The following is a 20,251-nucleotide window of genomic DNA, read 5'->3' as shown; positions in this document are numbered from 1 at the left end:
TTCCTCAGTTACCACTTTGTGAAGCCAGGAAAAACACTTCCCCAGCCTTTCTCCTACCTTGCCTGCTACTTATTTATATCTCAAAAGTCTCCAGCTGAGGGAATGTCTATCACACACTTGGCAGAGCCCTTTGCATAATGAGGTACCAACTTAAATTGGAGTAACTGATGCTATGCTGCAAACATAAAAAGAGCAGAAAAAATGTGCTTTGAAGCATCAAAGGATATTTAATTAGTATCACATCTTCTCAAAATAAATAACATTTAAAGGTAGAATTTCTGACTTTGTGGGTCCTACAACACAAAGTAAAGAAGAAAAGTAATTATCAAAAGAAATAGCAGTCACCCCACTGCATGACCTCTGAGTACAACTAAATCTATTTATTTGTTTAATTTGTTTTAAAAGAAAAAGAGCATTACTTGAGAATCTTCCCAGCACTTGGCTGATCCTCTCCCCAGTAGTGAAGATCTAATCCAAAAGGCATGAGGGGAGCTTTAGCTCTTTCTTCTAGTTTTCTTCTTTTACTGTCAAGATCTTCCACATCTGCTGTCGCAGTAGTTGCAGATTCACTGGAGAAAATTGATGAGAAGACAATACAGAACACCAATGAGCACAACAACTTTTTTTCTGTTTTCATTAGATTTTTTTAGGCCAACACTAATATTACCTTAGATCTATTGCAAGTACTTTTACAAGGTTGTCCTTTTATTTTTTTTAAAGGAAGACCATAAGACACAACACCACATGCTCTCTATACAGCTCGCTGCATATTCAGCTAGTGCTGGCTAACACCTACCACACTATTGGGGGAGAAGCCCAGAGATTTGATGGGGGCAGCAGTGGATCATGCAGGTTGTACTCCCACAGGAGCTACAGATGTGGTACAGGAAATCTCAGATTAATTCCAGTTTGCTAGGTTTTGGGGGCATTCCTGGCCAATGCAGAAGTGTCTTTCCAGGAACATGCCACTAAGCAGATGACTCCAGTCTTACCCCCAAATCACAGCTAAATGCCAGGCAAGGCTGGCGTTTCATCAAACTTTGAACAGGATTGATAACAAAATTGTCTTTGGAAGCAATGTAACATCTCCAGGCAGCACTGATGGCGTAAGTCACTGGGAACAAAGAGATGGTTGAAACTACTTGCAAATTGAACATTAGGATACATTTTGTTTAGCTGCAAACAGAATGTACCCAAATAAATGGGGTGGGGGGTGTTGTTAGCAAAGAAGGGAACAGTGTATTTTCATAAAGGCCATTTACACCAAATAAGATCTGTAGTAACTGAACAGTAAAAGATTCCTTAAGATCCTAGTGCAATCACCAACAAAATCCCAAATATTAGGCAATGAATGTAATGGTCTTCAAAATGAGACCAAGTCAGCCTCATCAGCTTGCCTGGTTCATGAATGCTTTTCTGTGTGCTATCATGACTAATAAACACAAGAGCAAGAGGTTTGTACAAGAATGAAACAAAGATAACCTGGCATGAGGAGGTGGTAGCTTTGGTAGCTTGTCTCTAATAAGTTTCAGAGTGGCAGCTGCACAGGTTGGATCGAGTTCATCCTCATTCCCTTTGAGCTGAGTGTGGGAGCTCAGCGGAGCTGCTCCTGTCGATGCCTTCGCCACCAGGGCTTTTGGAGGTGACTTGGGTTCAAGCCCTGCGAAAAAACCTTGATGTTTAGGAGTGATTCACTTCTCCCACCCTCACAGTCCAACCCAAACAGCTCAGGGTGCTGACTACGTCTTCCTGCTTCCAGTTTGCTTTAGACATCAGTCCCACTCAGAGTGAAACAGAATTATTTAGAGGACATTTGTCTTTCACAGATACTAAACCACACAATTTGCCAGGAGAAAATACCTAAGTGCTGGCAGAAGCAGGAACTGCACCCAGAGAGTCTGCCCAAGAGACAGGAAACACCTGAGCTACACCTGAGGAACAAACCATCTGCAAGGCAGTACCAGGCACTGATGTTCAGCACCAGTAGCTCAGCAGTGGGGTAACTTTAATTACTTTTACAGACAGATTAGAGATTCAGCTGTAAGATGTGAGGACTGTAAGGATGCAATTAGTCAGGCTGAGCAGTTAGACAGCACCTGCCTCTACCTGCTGAGCTGGAGGAGCAACGCCATTTAGCCAGTAGTAGCAACAAGAACTTTTTAGCCAATGACAGCTAAAATTGGAAAGACATGATCCCTCACACTAATGTGATGTGTCCCCTTAGAAAGCCTTTTTAAAAAATAATTAATTGAAATGCAAGGTCTCATCCCTCAAAGAAGATCCCTAAATTTTATACAAAAAAGTCATAGTTTCACAAAACTAAAAATTTCAGCAAATTATCTGAGCCTTCTTATGAAAAATAACTGAAGTTTATCTAACATGTTTTAGCCATTATTTAACTGTAACTTTTGATCTTTTGCCCAATTCTAACCAGCCCTGAAGCTGCACCTAGAAGCATTCTTGCCTTGTTAGTCATTAAATGTATCACAATATATTAAGTAGAAAAGCAAAAGTTAATGTTGTATCTGTAACCAGCTGTCTGAGTAGGAACTTGCAAGACCCATAGGAATGGGTAGGCTTGGTACATAAGATACTTTCATTCCAGAGAATAATGTATTCTCCACAAGCAAAATCAGAATAATTTGCTGTGACCCATCTTTCCACCTTATAAGGTCTCCCAGTAATTCATCCTGACTTTGATTCGTTTGCATTGCTCATTCCCTTTAACCTATGGAGTGCAACTGCACAGATGGCACTGCCTGACATCAGCCACAGGCAAAGATGCTGAGAGGGCAGCCTTTGAGATCCACCCCCTAGGAGCACATTTTCCAAGTACCTAGATCAGGAGCTGAGTCTTTGTGCAGGGAATGACATCCACACTTTTTTCCCAAAGCTCCAAGCTCAGGGCACTGAGAAGGACACCTGTTTAACCTAGTTCCTGAACAGCCTCTCCCCAGAGACAGCTGACAACCCTAATTCAAAATCCAGGGTCTCATCTTGCTGTTGGCTGGTGCTGCTGAGCACACCTGGCACTGCTGCTCCCTTACTCACTCCAGCCCACACTAATGAAAGCTATGAACACTCCACATTCTCCAAAGTCAACAAGGCTTTAAAGAACATTGTCCAAAAAAACCACCATTTAAAGGACCAATCTGTGCTTTGGAAAACAGTCTCAAAGTTAGCAGAAAAACCAGGAATAAGGGAAATTATAATTAAATATAATAGGATGGATCTAAGTAGAGAAAAGTCTAGGTTATTTAGCAAAAGAAATTATTTCATTACACTTATTAGGCTGTGAACTTGCTGTTCAAGAGGGATAGTGGTGCCTCCACAGAAATGTGCTTTTTAAACATCACTTCAGTGGAATAATAATGCAGAAATTTTGAATTTATGTCTCTGGAAAGGGGGCAGGACAGGCTTCATCTCAGCTCATGTCACAGGTTAGAAAGGGAAAATGCCCTTCTCAGGTGCTTTTATCAAAATGAAGGAGTATTAACCCAAAATCTTGTAGTAACCACACTTTAGAATCATCAGTATTTAGAGAAGTAAACTTCCTTTAATGACAGAAACAGTTACAAACAGGGCCTTTGGCATGAACAAGGTTAACTGAGAAGAATATGTCATAGACTCTATCTGTAATGTAGAATTGCTTAGACTGCATTTAGCATTTCAACTGCTTTCTTTTTTCTTAGAGAGCCTTTCTGAAAAGCATTGTTTAAAGCAAATGTTTTGAGAGCACCTGTATATGTACTATTTACAAATAGTAAAAAACCAGTCAGAAGATAGCAGGTTTGTGTCACTCACCACACCTCTTCTCTCACCTTCAGAGAAAGTAAGTGCATATGTTTTAAAAGTTCTCAGAAAACCCTATTTTTTCCCTATGATGTTTACAGGAAGCGTGACTGCTTGTTCACCACACTGGTTTTGTTGAGGAGGAGGGGAACAGCAGAGACAAACCGTCAGCAACACAGAGAAAAGGCAAGGGAGACAAATAGACAATGTGACATTTAGACAGATAAAAATCACATCCAGAAGATCAATATTGGAATTCTTAAGAGTTACAAGAACAAAATATTTTCTCATTGATTTCTTATTTTAAACCATTAGAAGAAAAATAGCCAAAAGTAAGTACACTAGGACATCAGTAACACCACCTCCACTGTGGAGTTTTGAACAAGTATTTATGTATGAAAGTAGTTTTTGCTAACAAGATAAAGACAAGAATCACCAGGCAGACAGCCCCAGCTGAATGGTGCCCAATGTCAGGGTGGGGTTTCTTTGTTTTAGTTTTAAAACATAGATGGGATTAAGTACAGTTTTAAAAGTAAAATTCCTCTTCAGAATTCTGCTGTTCTGTGTGGTTTATTTAACAAGTACGGTACCTGGGTTCAAATTGTTTCAACAGCAGCTTTGAGAAAGCATCATAAAAGTGTTTAAATCCCCCTTTTTGTTTAAATTGACCAAATGGCACCTATTGCCTGAAGCAATAAAGTAGCCCATGTTCACAAGATAAATCAATAGAAGGAAAGAGAGAGGCTGGGGTTTCAGCTGAAGTTAGGCTGCTGAATGCTGACATTATTGATTTTAGCTAGTTCAGCTGGCCTTGTAATTAAAATGTAAATTTGAGAAAGAGATTATGTCCTGACAGAAATGGTGGGATTAAGGGGAGATAAAAGCCCCTCAGTGAAAATTCAGAGAAAAAGCCAGCACAGGTTTCCTCAGCTGTGTGGATTTAGACAAAATCAAGCTACTTCAGATTCACTGAAGTTTAATTGAAAAAACATAGATAGAATATAAACAAGTATTATGGACTTCACCTTTCCTGAAAAAAAATTAATAGTTTCTGCTTCTCATTTGTTAAATCTTAATCAAGCTAAGCATATGTGATTTATATTAGTACAGACACTGTCCCAGACTGTAAGGAAAATCCAGCAGTTCAGGTACAGTATTTCCCCACTTACTCTACTGTGCTCACAATGAAAATGCCTGCCAGTATTTTACTCAGGAAGCACAATAAGCTTTGGACTTTGCAAAGCTTCCCAGTGCCTTTAAACATAGCTATGCTCATTTATGTGAGATCTTGGAATTCTACTTTAGAAATTCAAATTAAAAAAAAAAAAAGGTAACTATGGTAATTAACAAGAAGAGTTCACTAACATTACATAAACACTTAGTTTGGCTTACTGGAATTACAGAATATGTTAATTTGTTATACTGTTACCTCTCATCAATTAACCGTATTTATTACTGCTTTACAATCATAGTTAAGAACCAGAAAAAATCAAATACATGGCATTTATATCAAGCCCTTTCTATACCTTATGCCCTGATCTTTTAAGCTTCTTCCTTATGATTTTGCATCCTGTGGCCATTGCACAGATCCTCTGAGGGATACTGCTGTGGCAAACTACTCGAAAGTGTACCAACATCTTGTGCAGTGAGTATTAACTTCCAAGAACTTTAGTAGAAATCAAGTATATCCCATGTCCTGTTAGATTTTCTGGGACCCTTATTTATATAGAAGGACCTCTCCTGAGAATGAGGAAAGATTCCATAATCAGCTGATCAGGATGAACAGAAGAAATATCTACAGTCAATACTTCTACATGGATGTCGAAGTATTTTGTTTGAAGTGATAATCATGTTTTTTTATAAATGTGAAAAGTTAATCTTCATTTCAAATACTGCATTACAAACAGTGTTACTCACTTATTAAGTGTATCTAGGCCTCTGTAGGGCTCAAGCTGTGCCAAAGGAGGTTCAGGTTGGATACTGGGAAATATTTCTTCACTGAAAGAGCAGTCAAGCATTGGAACAGGCTCTGTGGGGAAGTGGTGGAGTCACCATCCCTGGAAATGCTCAAAAAATGAATAGATGTGGAACTTCAGTGGCCATGGTGGTCAGTCAAAGCTTGGAATTGATGATTTCAGAAGTCTTTTCCCATCTTAATGATGGTTCTGTGATTCCATATAGGACTTGTGTTTGTCTGTATACAGGTACATTCAAAACACGCTAATTTAATGAGGCAATCTCATTTGTAAACTTACAATTAAATATTTCTGAAGTTTTTTACGCTAAGAGAAATGGAGACCACACACACATTTGATAACAGAAATTCTGGACTGGGGTTTTAACTTCAGTGCTGAATATCTGTTTTCAATACATTTATGATAAATCAACACATGCTATTTACATCCAGTAACAACTATGGCAGATTTTTTTTTAAAGGATTCATAGTAATATTAATAGAAACCTTATTCTAGATACTATACTATTGTCTAGGCTGAAAAACACAACTGTGTGTTACTTGCATTTTCCAAATTTAGGAAAAAGGAACCCAAATTTCAAAGAGATGAATAGGTAATTCTGTCTATCCTTCTCCCTGCAAAACATGATATGCTTTTTCCCCTAAAAGAAGTCAGGTAAGAGCCTTATTTAGCTTAGACAGTATAATTCTAAGTCTCAAAATCAGTCCCCGACAATGATACTTCATACAGTCTGGAATCTGCAGGTTTGTTTCTGCTCTGGTCTCCACTGAGCTGTTTCTCCACATCCTTCACATGCAGGAAGAATTCCCTCAGAAGTTCCTGAGCTATGAAGACCAGACAAATCAAACCTGACTGAAAAGCTGGATCCAGACAAATTGAGAAATCACTGCATTAAGGAAGGAAAAAGCTTAGGTATAATTTCCATTTAGCCAGCACATGTGTGTCTGTTTAAGGATTCAACAGTCAGTAGAACCTCAGCAACTTCATTCCCAAATAATAATAATGTCATCAGAAACATTTGCTTTCATTACAACTAAGTAGGACAACATTATTTGGTTAATCGTGGTGACGCACATTTTTATGGCCCCTAGCTGATGAAAGCAATTGGCCTGAGTGCACCCCAAATAACCCATCTTACCTTGTGTATGAAATACAGGTACCTGTTGGAAAGAGAAGCTGCTCTACTGACCCCACACTTGTGTTCTCTTATGTACAGAGTCAGCCTTGAGCCAAGTCTACTTCATGATCACGGCCATGACAATCACTCTCTCCACTGTGGAAGCCTAAACTCCCTCCCATTTTAAAAGCTATTACAAAATGGATTTTAGGAAGTTTTTCAAATACACCTACCACTGGCAAATCCTAATAAATACTAGTAACAGAAAACCAAACAAAGTATTTCCCTAAAAGACTAGTAAGTACTGAAAACAAGTTTTTCACTGAGTATGTCAGAGAGGCCTACATGTTACAGAAAAAGTAACAGAATTCGTGCTTTTGCCTTGTGATTTCCAGAAGATGTTCACGTGTACCACTCAAATAAAAAAAAAAACCAGCAAAAAAGCCACAATGAAATAGAGGAAAACATAACTGTAAAATCAAGAGATATTGATTCTTTGTAACTAAACCTGTTAGATGCTTCTATGAAGGAAAAAAAGACCAGTTTAAAAGCTATCAATTCTTCACAAGTCAAAATTAGATGTTTTGCTTCATCAACACTTGCATACATGCTCTTTTTGCCATGTGTAGATTTAAATCCACTATATAAAACAGAAAAAAAAAAAAAAAAAAGGGAGAAATCATTTACATGAAGGTTAAAAGAGCACATTATTATGGTATGGAATAACTATTTCTGCATCAAAAAACAAAGCTAAGATGGAGCCAGCACAGTGCTGCTCACAGCAATATATGTGTATGTTAGATAACACACCTGGCTTCCTTTTTTTAAAATTTGTAATGATGATTCTCTGATGTTTCGCATTTCTGAGGCCATTTTGCTTTAACCACTGTGTCCCCTCTACATCTTCGAGGATGTCTGTCAAGAGCCTGAAGCACTCCCAGTTCTATGTAAAGAACCAGATGACAACTTCTCTGCTAAGGAAATAATGGTTTTGTACATCTTATTAGCTCAGTTGGGGTATAAGCCTTCACATTGTTATGACTTTTCATAGTAAAAACAACAAAAAGCAGCTACTTAACACACAGGAAAGTATAACTCAGACACCATCAGATTAGGAAAGGCAGTCTGGGGACATCTAACCCAAAAAAAGCACATCACACTGTGATGAGAAGAGGAAAAAATATCTGAAATGGATAGAACTAAGCCTTGGGATTTTAGAATTGTAGCTTTGATCCCCATATGAAAGAACTCCGAAGCAGACTTGAAGATGCAATGTGAGCCACTAAAGTAGCTATTAGAGACCTAACAACATTCTGGCTTAAGGCTCAAATACAAGAGAAATAATCTTACTAACCAGAGCTGAAATAATGGTTTGTGACTGCACAGTCATTCCTAATATAATTTTGGATAAAGATGAAACGTGATAACCAATAGACTGCTTCCATGATAATTCCCCCAAGTCAGACAGTTTTCCTCACGTCACCTCTTGTAAAACAGAAATAGCACTCCCTCATCCTCAAAGGAGTATTGCATGGGTAAATAATGCTTGCACTGGGACACAGACAAGAGCTATCAACTAAAGTGGGTGCTTTGGACTAGACTGAGAATTGTTCTATTTTTATGTGGAAAAGCACATCCCTCAAAACAGATCACTTCCCAGCTGCAAGCCAAGCCAAGATCACCAAGAGCAGGAATGAACCTCTCATCCTTTGCCATCAGGCAAAAATTCTGTTCTATGGCACAAGAGCAATGTCAGAAGCTGCACAGCTCCATCCCTTACCTCATCCACCCTAAGGCTTTACGCCAATGGAACCAACAGCTGACCAGCAAAGGCTGGAATGTGGAAAATCTGAAGTGGCAACAATATTTTATTTCTCCATAACTTTCTCCTTTAAATGAATAATGGCTCCATTTTCCAGGGCTTAGCAATACCAGCCATACAAGGGCAGGTCACTCTTCAGTGGATATCAGCAACGGCAGTGCCCAGCACTGAGAACCAAGCAACCATAAGAAAATAATTTTCAGTGTTGTTTCTTTTTCAGCCCAATGTTCCTCTTTAGCACCACTGTGTACCTAAAATGGCTCTGTGGTCCCATAGGAGGGCTGGCCTCTTGTCAGCAGCAGACATCAGATGCAAGTGTAAATAAGGATGATACAAATGGGAGGTCATTAAAATTCTGGTAATGCTAATTTGGCATGACACCTCTAATGGGTTATATCTTCACACTTCAATTATCTAATCACCTAAATTCTTTTAACAAATTTACATTTCATTTTATACATCAAGATTCAAATAGACTTGTTCAATTCTACCTCCACCCAAACTGCACACATGCTCAATTCAGTTTCTGTATTTAATACCATCACCAATTTTGAGACTGTAATCATTAACCACATATAGACACAGCTAGTACAACTGCATGTTTCTATATACTTAGGCATAGAACTTCCCTTGTCTCTAAATATATTTTCATTTTTTACAAGTTTTTCGGATCTCAGGAGAGCCACAAAACTTACCTTGTTGGTAGGATATATTTTTGTGAGAGAAGTGAAAGGGAATAAAGTGACTTTAAATCAATAATTTACATGTCATGTTTCAATCAATTTCCACAGTCACGTTTTACAACTTTGTTTTCTGGTTTAATATAACCAGTTAATCTGACTTGTTCAGGAAAAGTAACAACAAAAGGAAAAAAAGCTTTTAACCATTCACACCTTCCACATAATGCTGGAATTTTATTTTACATGGAAGGTTTAATGTTCCAGTTAGAACATTCCACTTGTGCAGACTTTCATCTTCTAAGCTGTGATTTTCAGGAATTTTGAGTTATTTTCAGACCATTTCCTAAACTGGGAACTTACATAATAACTTTAAATGGCAGCAAGTAAAGCTGAATGTCTTCAGAACCATCGGGAATGATTAGTTTCTTTCAGAATGTTATTTTTAAAGAACATGTCAGATAAAGAACAGCCAAGCGTGACCATTAGCTCACTACATAACCACAGGTATATAAAATGACAGAGAGGTTTTGTTTTCTGATTAATTGACTTCTTCACTACAATGTATTTTCCTATCAGCAGTAGTTTAAATACAAATTGGGAATTTCTTAATCCATTTTATATAGATTTTTAAAAAATCCCTGAGTAGATAGTAGACTTCTTCTTTATCCTTCCCTATAAGAAGGAATTCAAATAGCAGCCAAGTATTGTGTTAGTGTGATACAAAGAGGGGTAAGACACTTTATTTTTAAAAAATGTGTGTCCATGAGGAAGATGGGATAAAAGAGAAGAGGTGAATACATTTCACTTCCAGTGGAAGCTGGCAAGTATAAACAGAACTTTTGCATATTAGGATTACTTAGGCTGCTGCTAAAGATATGGAAAATGAGTTCCAGGTGGTAGCTGCAGCCTGACTTTTATGAGGTAAACAGCAGAAAAAGGAAAAATAAGCATCAACAGGACTGAAAAAGGCACAGCACAGCACCAGTCTTACACAAACACTCACGGACAAATGTAGGAGCAAGACACTTCCTACAGGTTTTTAAGTTAAAGCTTTGTGATGGCAGCTACCCTTCTCTACAATATACTGAAATCGTGGGAGTCCTTAAATATACCAAGTTACAGAGAGGTAAAGCTGCTGACTTACTAAGCAAGATGTACAAAGGACAAGGAGCAATGCACTGAAACTGAATTAAGATGAACTTTCCTCAGTAACACCCCTCTCAATTTTGCACAAACACACAGTAAGTATAACTTTATTGAAAAATTATCTACTTTTAATAAGAAGGCAAAATTATAGTTTGCCATCTGGTACGCGCTCAGTGGCTGTAATGCTGCACTTGAAGGCTGAGCTGCATTTAACATCTTCTGACAGCAATACCCAAACAGAAAGAGCCACCTTGCAGAGCTCGAAGTTGGCCATTCTATGGGAGGAAGTGGCTCTGCATCTCCAGCTGCTACTAATGCAGGCGATGGAACAGCACCTTACTCCATCTCACCAGACTGTCACCAATATTTCTAATATTCAGGCTCACTGCCAACTTTACTTTGCAATCCCTTCACTCCCACTATGTGTTTTGCACACTTACAAGCACACGGGTGCTGCTTGTGGCTCTGAACTCCAGTGGAAGATGATGGAATGAAATAAGCTGCTCATCTCAGTTGCTCTTGCTCCTAGGAAGTATTTGTTTATCTAGAGCCAATCACTGCTCCGGTGTCCATGTAATGACTTCCTCAGAGCAGGCAGAGATTACCCACACCGCTGATCACTTTATTACTTCAGAATGGCTGTTTATTTACCTTAGTGCAGCAGTAACACGCAGGGATAAAGCTTGTCACAGCTGGGCAAACTCACCATATTCCTTACGCAGGTGGTCTGGAATGTGGGGCTCATAACCTTCCTTCTCAGGGACCTCCACAAATTCATCTTCATCCTCATCGTCATCATCATCATCCGAGGCTTTCATCTACAGAGATATTCTTGTTGAGGTTATTTTCTTTTTGTTTTCATGTGAAGACTGTTTTTCATTTCCCTTCACATTGAAAATATTTTGCAGACATCCTGATAGCCCTACTGAGACTTCTCTATGTCAAAAGTATTTCCATAATTATGTATTTAATCTTTATCCAAGATTAGGCCTTTGCTTAACATTTTATCTCTAAAGACATATTCTATCCTAAGGGCTTCTTTAAAGCCCCTTTTATCCATTAGAACACATGCAGTTGGTGAAGTCTGAGAAAGTGTGAAACTATAAAATAAGACCAAAAAATCTTAGAATAACATCAAGATTTTGACTTAATGAGCTAAGTACAGCCTTACCTCTTCTCATATGGGTGATTTTACTCATTTAGCAGCACCCAAATAGTCTGTGGCATGTTAAATGGTATCACAAATTGTTTAAGAGCTCAAAACCAGAGCAGGCAAGCAGGAGGGGAAGCTGATGAATGGGCAAGCTAATAGTGACCCAAATAAGAATATTCAGGTCTGTATACTACAGTGGTTCACTGTGCTTCTTCACAACAGCACTAAGAATAATTTGATACACTCATTTCTTAACTAATGCAGTACATCCCAACCATTCATACCACCAGACAGCACACACTACTCTGGTTAAGACCAACAAAACAGGATATTCTTAAATGCACACTTGGTCTGTCCTGCAGTCTGAAATTGAGGATCTATGACTGGGTGAAAAAAAAAATTGGAGTTCCAACTAACCAATGTAATTTATCCACATAAGTCGTTTCCTAAATATAATTTTAGCTAGCAACTTCTGTATATGTGCCATCAAATCTATACTTTTTCTAAGCTTGTTCCATACCTGAAAATTATTTTAGTTCTCAATTACACGTAAGCTAAAAGAATCTGTGTCATCAGACATGGCCTGTAGCATCAGAGCTTTAGAAAAGCAAATGCCAACTACCCTGAAAAGGCAACGATGGAGACTTTAAGCTTTATTTCTTTTGCCCACAATCAGAGTCACCTCATTCCCAACAACATAATTACATTATTGTATGTTTGCCATGTGCTTTTACCAGGAAATAGTAAGGGGTATTCACTAAATCCAACCTCAGCACAGGCTATCACTTTTTCCACTTCATTGCAGCAACCCAAAGCAATAGATAAGGAATAGCATAATTTTCACTATTTTCAGCTGTGTTCTCTACTTCTATTAGTGCACCTGGCTTCTGTTAATATTCATACCAGCCACTCATTGTCACAAGCACCAGAGGATACTGCAGGTTTTGCCTGCAGCAGAATTTTCTCAGTTTAATTCACTACTCTAATCTTGTGTCACAGCTGAGTTCCTTTAAATCATACATATATTCTGAAGCCAAAACTCTAGCAGCTCATTTTGGTTTACTAAATGTAGTTAAAAAATTAAAACAAATAATAACTTAAAAAAAAAAAATCAGTCTTTCTTTTTGGCCAGTATTAACTGTAAGCTGGACTGAATTAATTTCTAACAAAGAACGTTAATTGATATTAATACACAGATACACAATAACACAATGAATGGGTGGTACAAGTTAGAAATAAGATTCTTCCAATTGTTTCAAAAGTGTTTTGATTTAAGAAAGCTGCAGTTCCAGTGAAGAAGTAGAGAAAAAAAACAGATTTACTGTCCAGATGATGAGAGCTGATTTACTATTGCATTCTTACCAGAGAACACCTAATTAGCCTTCATTTTAAAATAAAGTCTAAGTATAATAATGTTTGAGAGCACCCTGCTTCCAGAGACAGGTAAGAACCCCAATGCAGTCTTAGCCCAATTGTCCCCACCTCAAGAGCTGCCAACATTCAGGCTCTGCTGGTGGATCCTGCACCCTTGGTTTACTTTTTGTTTCCCACTGCAATAATTTTTCCTGATCTAAAGAAAAGCAGCAGTTCAGGCCATACCTGGCCCAGCCAAGACAGATGCAGACCGAGCCTGACCTCCTCAGCAGAACTCAAAATAGAGTTCTAATCAAAGAAAGGATTAAATGTTCCACCATTAATCAAACTCACAAAGCAGATTTGAAAGCAGAACATCTGTCTGAAACTACAAGTTTTAGAAGACATTCCTAATAGCCTTTAGAAAGAAAAAAACCTATCATGTTTTGTACTGCACATCTGAAGAGGGCTAGAGATTGAAGAGAAGTTAGTTGGTTTGTATTTTGGTTTTGAAATTCTGCAGGTGTTGTCATTCCCTTTTCATCTATTAGGAACAATTTAAATTTGGAAGTAACCTCCAGCAATATATAACCTCTAGCAAAAAATAACCTCCAGTATTTCTCCAGCTACAAGAAGGACATCATCATAATTCTCATACTCAGGTTCCATTTCTTATTAGCTATTAAAAAAAGATTTCACCAAGATAAAACTTGTCATAGACGATCTTAGTCTACAACTTTGTGCCATAATGTACAAACCGACTGTCACATCATAAACAGGGAAAGTAAATTCAGTATATTTCCTTAGTTTTTATTAAGTCTGTAAACAAATAAATAGCAACAGGTTTAAGGAACAGAGAAATAGTGTCAAACTAGTGAGAGGAAAAAACTCAGTTCAGCCTGATTATTTAATTTAAATTGCCAGATTATACCTAAAATAGCAGGGATATAACGCCAGTTCTTCCTTGCATGTCATATCTGAGAGGACTAGAGGGAGACAGGGTACTATCTTTAATTGAAATTTCACCTAATTTGTTCATATCACTGGAGGCACATATCTCTCTGTATGGTAATATACTAAAATTCAGTGGACTTCACTAATCCTCCACTTGAAAACTGCACTGGAAGCAACTTTGCTGTATTACCTGCATGATCTAAAACTTTAAAGCATGTGAAAAGCCTGACAGAGAAAAGGCATAATCAGATGCAAATTCACTTTGTTTAGGTACAATCCATGAACTGTGCATTCAAGTACTATAGAAAACATTAATCATAGGAAACTGTAATTTTTGTTATCAGTCTAACACTAATCAAAAGGGAAACCTGTCACTACCGCTGACCTGTGAAACGTCCCAATTATACTCTTCAGAAATGACAGGAGCACTTAACTTCCTCACTGAGTAAATGACGACAATCAATCAAGTTTGAATAACAATGAGCCACGGAGCTGAAAATTATTTTTTGTATAGAATCTACCCAGGAATTTATGAAAGGTGAAAAGCAACCCAAGGTTTTAGGGGCATTATGGCTTTCAGCTAGTGCAGCACATATCAAACACTAAACAGAATTTATGTGTTTTAATTTTCTAAAAGGTAGATGTGGACTTGGTGCTACAATGCATAACATATAATGCCAGATTTTAAATATGGGGGTCATTTTCATAAAATATTATGCGTATTGTTCACACCCTTGAATTTCCCTGGGGTCTTCTATTAAATCTAGATTTCCTGTAAAAAAAATTAACTGCTTAGCTAACTATCAGGAATTAAGCCCTCTTTTCTGTTCAAACAGACATAAAGTCTTTATCTTGATAAAATCCTTAACAAGATAAATAAGTTACCTTTTTACTTTAAAATATTGAAGTTGTCACCATTGGAAATTCAAGAAGTTGCACAGTAATAGTAGCTAGCTATATCTCAATTTACTTCATTCCAGTGGTATTTTATCAGAACCATCCCATTTATGCTGGTTTGATCCACTTCCTTTCTAGAGAAAGCAGGAGAGCTCACGCGCAACATTAATGATTAGAAAAGTATCTTTTTTTTTTTCTTAAGTTCCACCTTTCAAGCACGAAGAAAGCTCCAAAAGCAACTTCTACAGATGTAGTAGGAAAGTTCAACCACCTCCTACCTATGTTTCCATTATAAGTAAACTTTTTCGGTCAATAAAAAAATAAAAATAAACAATCCACCATTAAATCAGAAGAAATAAATATTTAAGACAATAGTTTTAAGTGGGCAAATTAGTAAATGATAATCCTTTTAGGAATAAGTGGTTAGGGTACTTGCAAACATGAAAAAGGAGACTAAGATACAAACAAGCAATATGACATCTCTAGTGTGCCATGTCTGAAGGGAAGTAAAGTGCAAGAGTAAGTGATAAATACCATAACGTAAAGCTTTTCTTGTAGTGTACAAGATTAAATACCTCGAAGATAGGTAGTCACACAACTGCTTGTTTCTCAATCACCTGTCAGAGAATGTGAGAAGAAAGCTCCTGGTTTCAAATCCATTCTAATTATCAGGTGATATGAGGAAATTCACTAACACAGGCCACCAGTCTTATCAGAGATGGAGGGTGAACGACCTCCTGTCACTGGATAATGGTCCACCTAAAGAGAGACCAGATCCCTAAACATCAGAGGCTGCTTGCACCACCGCTGCTCTTCAAGTTCCATGGGGAAGGGAATTTTTAGCCTGTTAATCTGCTCTAAAATGCTGACATTTTTTATCTATTTATTTATTTATCTAAGTCATAGAATGATGTGTTTGCAAAACTATGTGTTGGTTGTTGGTTTTTTTAATGTGGTAGTACTAGCTATCTATATTCCTCTGAGGAGAAATGGGATTTAGCTAGGCAATTTCCAGATTCCTGAGTTGGACTGATTTACATATGAGAATATGGTTTAAAAAAAGACAGAAAACATACATGCATTATTTTCACTGTAATCACTTGGAACATCTCAATTCTCCTGATTTTCACTAAAAACTTCAAATCATGCTGACTATTCCAACTAGACAAATGCAATCAAACCATTTCCTCCCACACTCACTTCAAAAACTAGAAAAAACAGATGTTTCCTTATTACTCTGCATTATTAAAAATACTGGAAACAAACACGGAATGCCAGTAGAAATGCAATTGTTTCTTTTACTTTGTAGTCAACACTCCAACGGCCTCCATCTGCTAGTGCAGCTCAGTGCAACCACAGCCCCAGTTAAAGGCCTTGTTCATCCATCCCAACCAGTAATAAATGTGAAAAAAGCCTCCACCCACCACAAAACACTTGGAAAGATGTGAAGAAAAGCCTTTGATCCTTTTCTCGCTTTTATACAAATTGACGGCTACATTGTTATGAGGATTAAAAACCCGAGTCTCTGCAATCATAATTAAAGCAAGCAATAAAATTACTGAAATATACAATGCAATCAGTTTATAGGACTAGATGTACAGCCTCTAATAATTATTTTAGAAAAAGAAGGAAGAGAAAAGATAGCACATGAAGAAGTCATATCTACTCACTAAAACACCACTTGCAAACTACAGCTGGGACCATTAAATAAATTTTGCATGGTCTAATTAACTTGGTTTGCAATCTCAATTACTTTTCACCCAAGAAATCACTTTTGTTCAGTTTTATGCGTGCCTGTTTCCCTTTTCTAAAAAAAAAAAAAATGATGTAAGGCATCCTCAGACAAGTGAACTCTAAACTTCATTTGTCTTTCAGCAGGCTTGATGGCTATGCATTTAAAAACCCATTCTATCTTATAAACTAAAAATTAAATGTACTCAGCTGTGATGGTCGTCATTGCATCTGCTATTTATATGCTAATACCCTCACTGAAAGATCTTGCAAATTATTCCACCATGCCAATATCTCATGTGCATCTACTCAAAGCCAACTAAATATTTTTCTAGAAGATTTTGGTTAGGGAACCAGAATATTTATTGCTGTAGAACCTAGTTAGAGGGGCAACCTTAAGCACATCCATTTTTTATTCAACTGCAACACAAAACATACTTCAGTCACGTTAAATGAAATTTGGGGATACTGTATGTAAGAAAACAGTGACTGGGGTAAAAATAATTTATACGGTGCCAGTAATAGAATCTGAGTAGTCAAACAGTGTATCTTAAATGTAAAGACAAGTTTCTCCTTTTCCATTCTTTTATATCATCCAACACAGAATGACATGAAAATAAATGCTGGCATTTGGACAGATTTTAGAACCATGCTTGAGTTTTCCCAAGTGCAACACAAGGAAAACACAAACTACTAACAGAGCTGTATTTATAAGGACCTCCCACATACCCTCCCTCCTCTTCACTTTGTGATATGAACATAAATTCAAGCCCTGATGACTGCAAATTAGATATGTGGTCCAGGCAAAGCACATTTTACGTTCACCCGTAAAAGTATCACCATTCATTCTATGTGTAGTTGCTCAACAGCACATAAGCATCTTGGCCAGGCTGACTTTTATTTAGGAATGCACTTTTCACATTATTTCCTAATTTCCAGAGTTAGTAAAAATGCTTAAAGGGTTCCAGCCCAACACTTAGACAAAGCACAACATTGGAGAACAAGCATACCTTGCTCCAAATTGCTTTAGCAATATAACAAGTACCTGATGAACCAGTTTTTCTCTAAAGCAGGAGTCTGTGAGGGGCAAGCTCAAAAAACAGTTCAAAAGACCCTGAATCTTCATGAATCCCTTCAGAAAAAAATGGTATGTCCAATAGACCCAGTGTACCAGTGTGTGCCTTTACAGTTTCAGAGGACAGCAAATAAAGGCAGTCTAGAAAACTGGTACATTGGACAAAATTATTACCCGAGGAAGATATTGCAAGGCAAGTTCAGTATTTCTTTACTAATAACCACCCAAGATGTGTCCTCAGATGTATTTTCATACCTCACTACTTGGGCTCCTACTATCCACCAAAATCAATAAATTGTATAAATCATCTTAATCCTTAAGTAGGTACAGCAAAAAGGCCAAGTTCTCCTGCATAATCCACATTTTTCATAAAATAAGTATCACATTCAGAGGAGATGTAGCAGTTTTACTTAAATTAGTGAAGGTTTCCAAGTCTAACAATGCTGTTCCATTCCATGCATCCCAGGGAGCTAAAACTTAAGTCTGCTACCCTTCATTATTCAAGTTAATGAAGTCCCCCAACATAAGAGAGAATTGGTTCCTACAAAATTTATGCTCACCACCTATATTTGATACCTATATTTAATTTGTTTTATCCAAAGTGACTATAGTGTCAGTCTCTTAAATGTCATTGTGTAATATTTATACAAAAATAAAGGTTACATCTTTCTTTTAGAGTACAGCAACATACTTGTCCCATGCAGTTGCTGTACATACTTCAGGCACAACAGCTTATTACACAGTAAAAATCAATATACTTAACAGTAGTATCTGATACGTTATTTTCATCACATGTTTCATTCACCCTGGGAGATGAGCTAATCATGAATTACTTTGTCAATCTGAATTCTCTGATTAAGTAAAGATTGACCTTTATAATCAGATCTGCATTACCTGAGTTTACTCAGCTTCTGAAAGGGACAGTCTCACTATCTGAGCTTAGCGCTGCTACAGAAATCTTCTCTGGATTAGGTTCCAGCCAGTCCAGGTCCCTGCAGTAACAGGACCTCAACTGTGGGTACAAAGGAGGCACTGGGAATCATCAGGGGAAGAAATAGAGCAGGACTATCCCTTTTCATTTCTGCTCATGTTTAGATCATATTTAAGCCAACCATAAAATCATTACCAAGATATGTAAGCGGCTGTTCCCTGTACAACAGTAACCTGTACAAAAAACACCACCTGCTAAGAAGCAGATCTGGTAGCAACATAACACACTAAGAAATACCCAGTAGAACTTCATTTTAACATTTCAGGAATTGTAGAAATGAGTGAAATAATTTTAACAGAAGAGGAGGCAATCATAAAACAGCATTGCACATATTACCTGTGCCTTGAAACCCAGACTTTTTTTCTTAATTCATGGGTTAACTCTGAGTACGGAAACTTTGTAAAGTCCTACTCAGTTTTTCATTCCTTCAGACAAAAGGAAAGGTTTGCATATTCAAAGACTGTGGTGTGATGAAGAGAGCAAAGCTAGAAGCCAAGTGACATGAAATCATGTTTAGAGTCCACACTTAGCCTGTACCCAGAGCAGAGTCCCCAAGATGTTTCCCCTTTGTACAATCAGTAGGAAAGCCCTAATTTTGTCGCTGAAGAAAGCGGCTCTTGGATAGCCAATGTAAAGGTCACAAGTGCTACCCTGAACATGTGAACTGCCCTTCTCTTCTTTCCAGATTACCCATTTTTCCTACACACCAGCCCAGATGAAATTGTTTAAAGCCACTGAGAAGGCTGTAGTGAGGTCCAGGACTGGCTATATCCATTTCTGGACCAAAAAACTGGTTTATGGTCTGATAATGCAAAGGTTAACCAAAAATACGTCTTTCTTTACACCCCCCTAGAGAAGTCTTTAGATTTTCCAGTGCTTTTCAGCTAGTGCAGGTCATCTATGAGATGATGAACTGTACTCCTGTGATCCCTTGAAATATTTTAGGCAACATTGAGCTATTTAATTTCTTTACTATTCAGAGGCCTATACATGATAAAAGCTAAATTTTAGAGCTGAGGAGAAGAAAAACATCATTTTCATCTAAATGTGGTATAACAAGATTCCCATTAGCACCCATCCATGCAAAAAAAAAGTTCTACTGCATTTGATGGATTACCACCTATCACTTAGGCCACAGCAAAGTCATGCTGCTAAAACTTTGTATCCACCACCAATGCACACATGCTCCTGTCTCATAAGTCAGTCTGTACACACAGACACTCTAAAAACAAACTGCAGCTGACTTCAAGGATCACATTTATAAATTCACTTGAACTGCACATTCAGATGCTGTTATTTTTAACGGGTAAATATACATCCCAATGACATAAACCTAATTTGTTACAGACAGGTTAACAAATTATTCTATGCAAGATACATATAGCCTTACATGTATTTCTGATTGTGGATTTCAGGTACAAAGATACTTCAGATGTGAATACATTTACTTTAATAATGCTGCATCAGCTACATTTAAATGCATTAGTATGTGTTTCAAGCCTAAAAATTTTCTTCCTTTTCCATTTTTAAAAATACACATTTAGCAATGTACCTCTATAAACCT

General features: G+C 37.5%; 1 protein-coding gene across 1 annotated transcript in view; it reads right to left on the bottom strand.

Moving 5' to 3' along the window:
* UVSSA (UV stimulated scaffold protein A) overlaps nucleotides 1-20,251 on the bottom strand; it is a 49,389-nt gene that overhangs the window by 15,220 nt on the left and 13,918 nt on the right. Inside the window, exons 7-9 of the mRNA XM_032109210.1 lie at nucleotides 11,240-11,351; nucleotides 1,483-1,660; nucleotides 420-569 (exon numbers count right to left, since the gene is read on the bottom strand). Coding sequence (XP_031965101.1) covers nucleotides 420-569; nucleotides 1,483-1,660; nucleotides 11,240-11,351 — 440 coding nt within the window. The remainder of the gene's footprint in view (nucleotides 1-419; nucleotides 570-1,482; nucleotides 1,661-11,239; nucleotides 11,352-20,251) is intronic.

Source organism: Corvus moneduloides, chromosome 5, assembly GCF_009650955.1.
Source record: "Corvus moneduloides isolate bCorMon1 chromosome 5, bCorMon1.pri, whole genome shotgun sequence".
NCBI classification, from domain to species: Eukaryota; Metazoa; Chordata; class Aves; order Passeriformes; family Corvidae; genus Corvus; species Corvus moneduloides.
The sequence above is the reverse complement of the archived record's forward strand: the minus strand, read 5'-3'. Positions and strand labels throughout refer to the sequence as shown.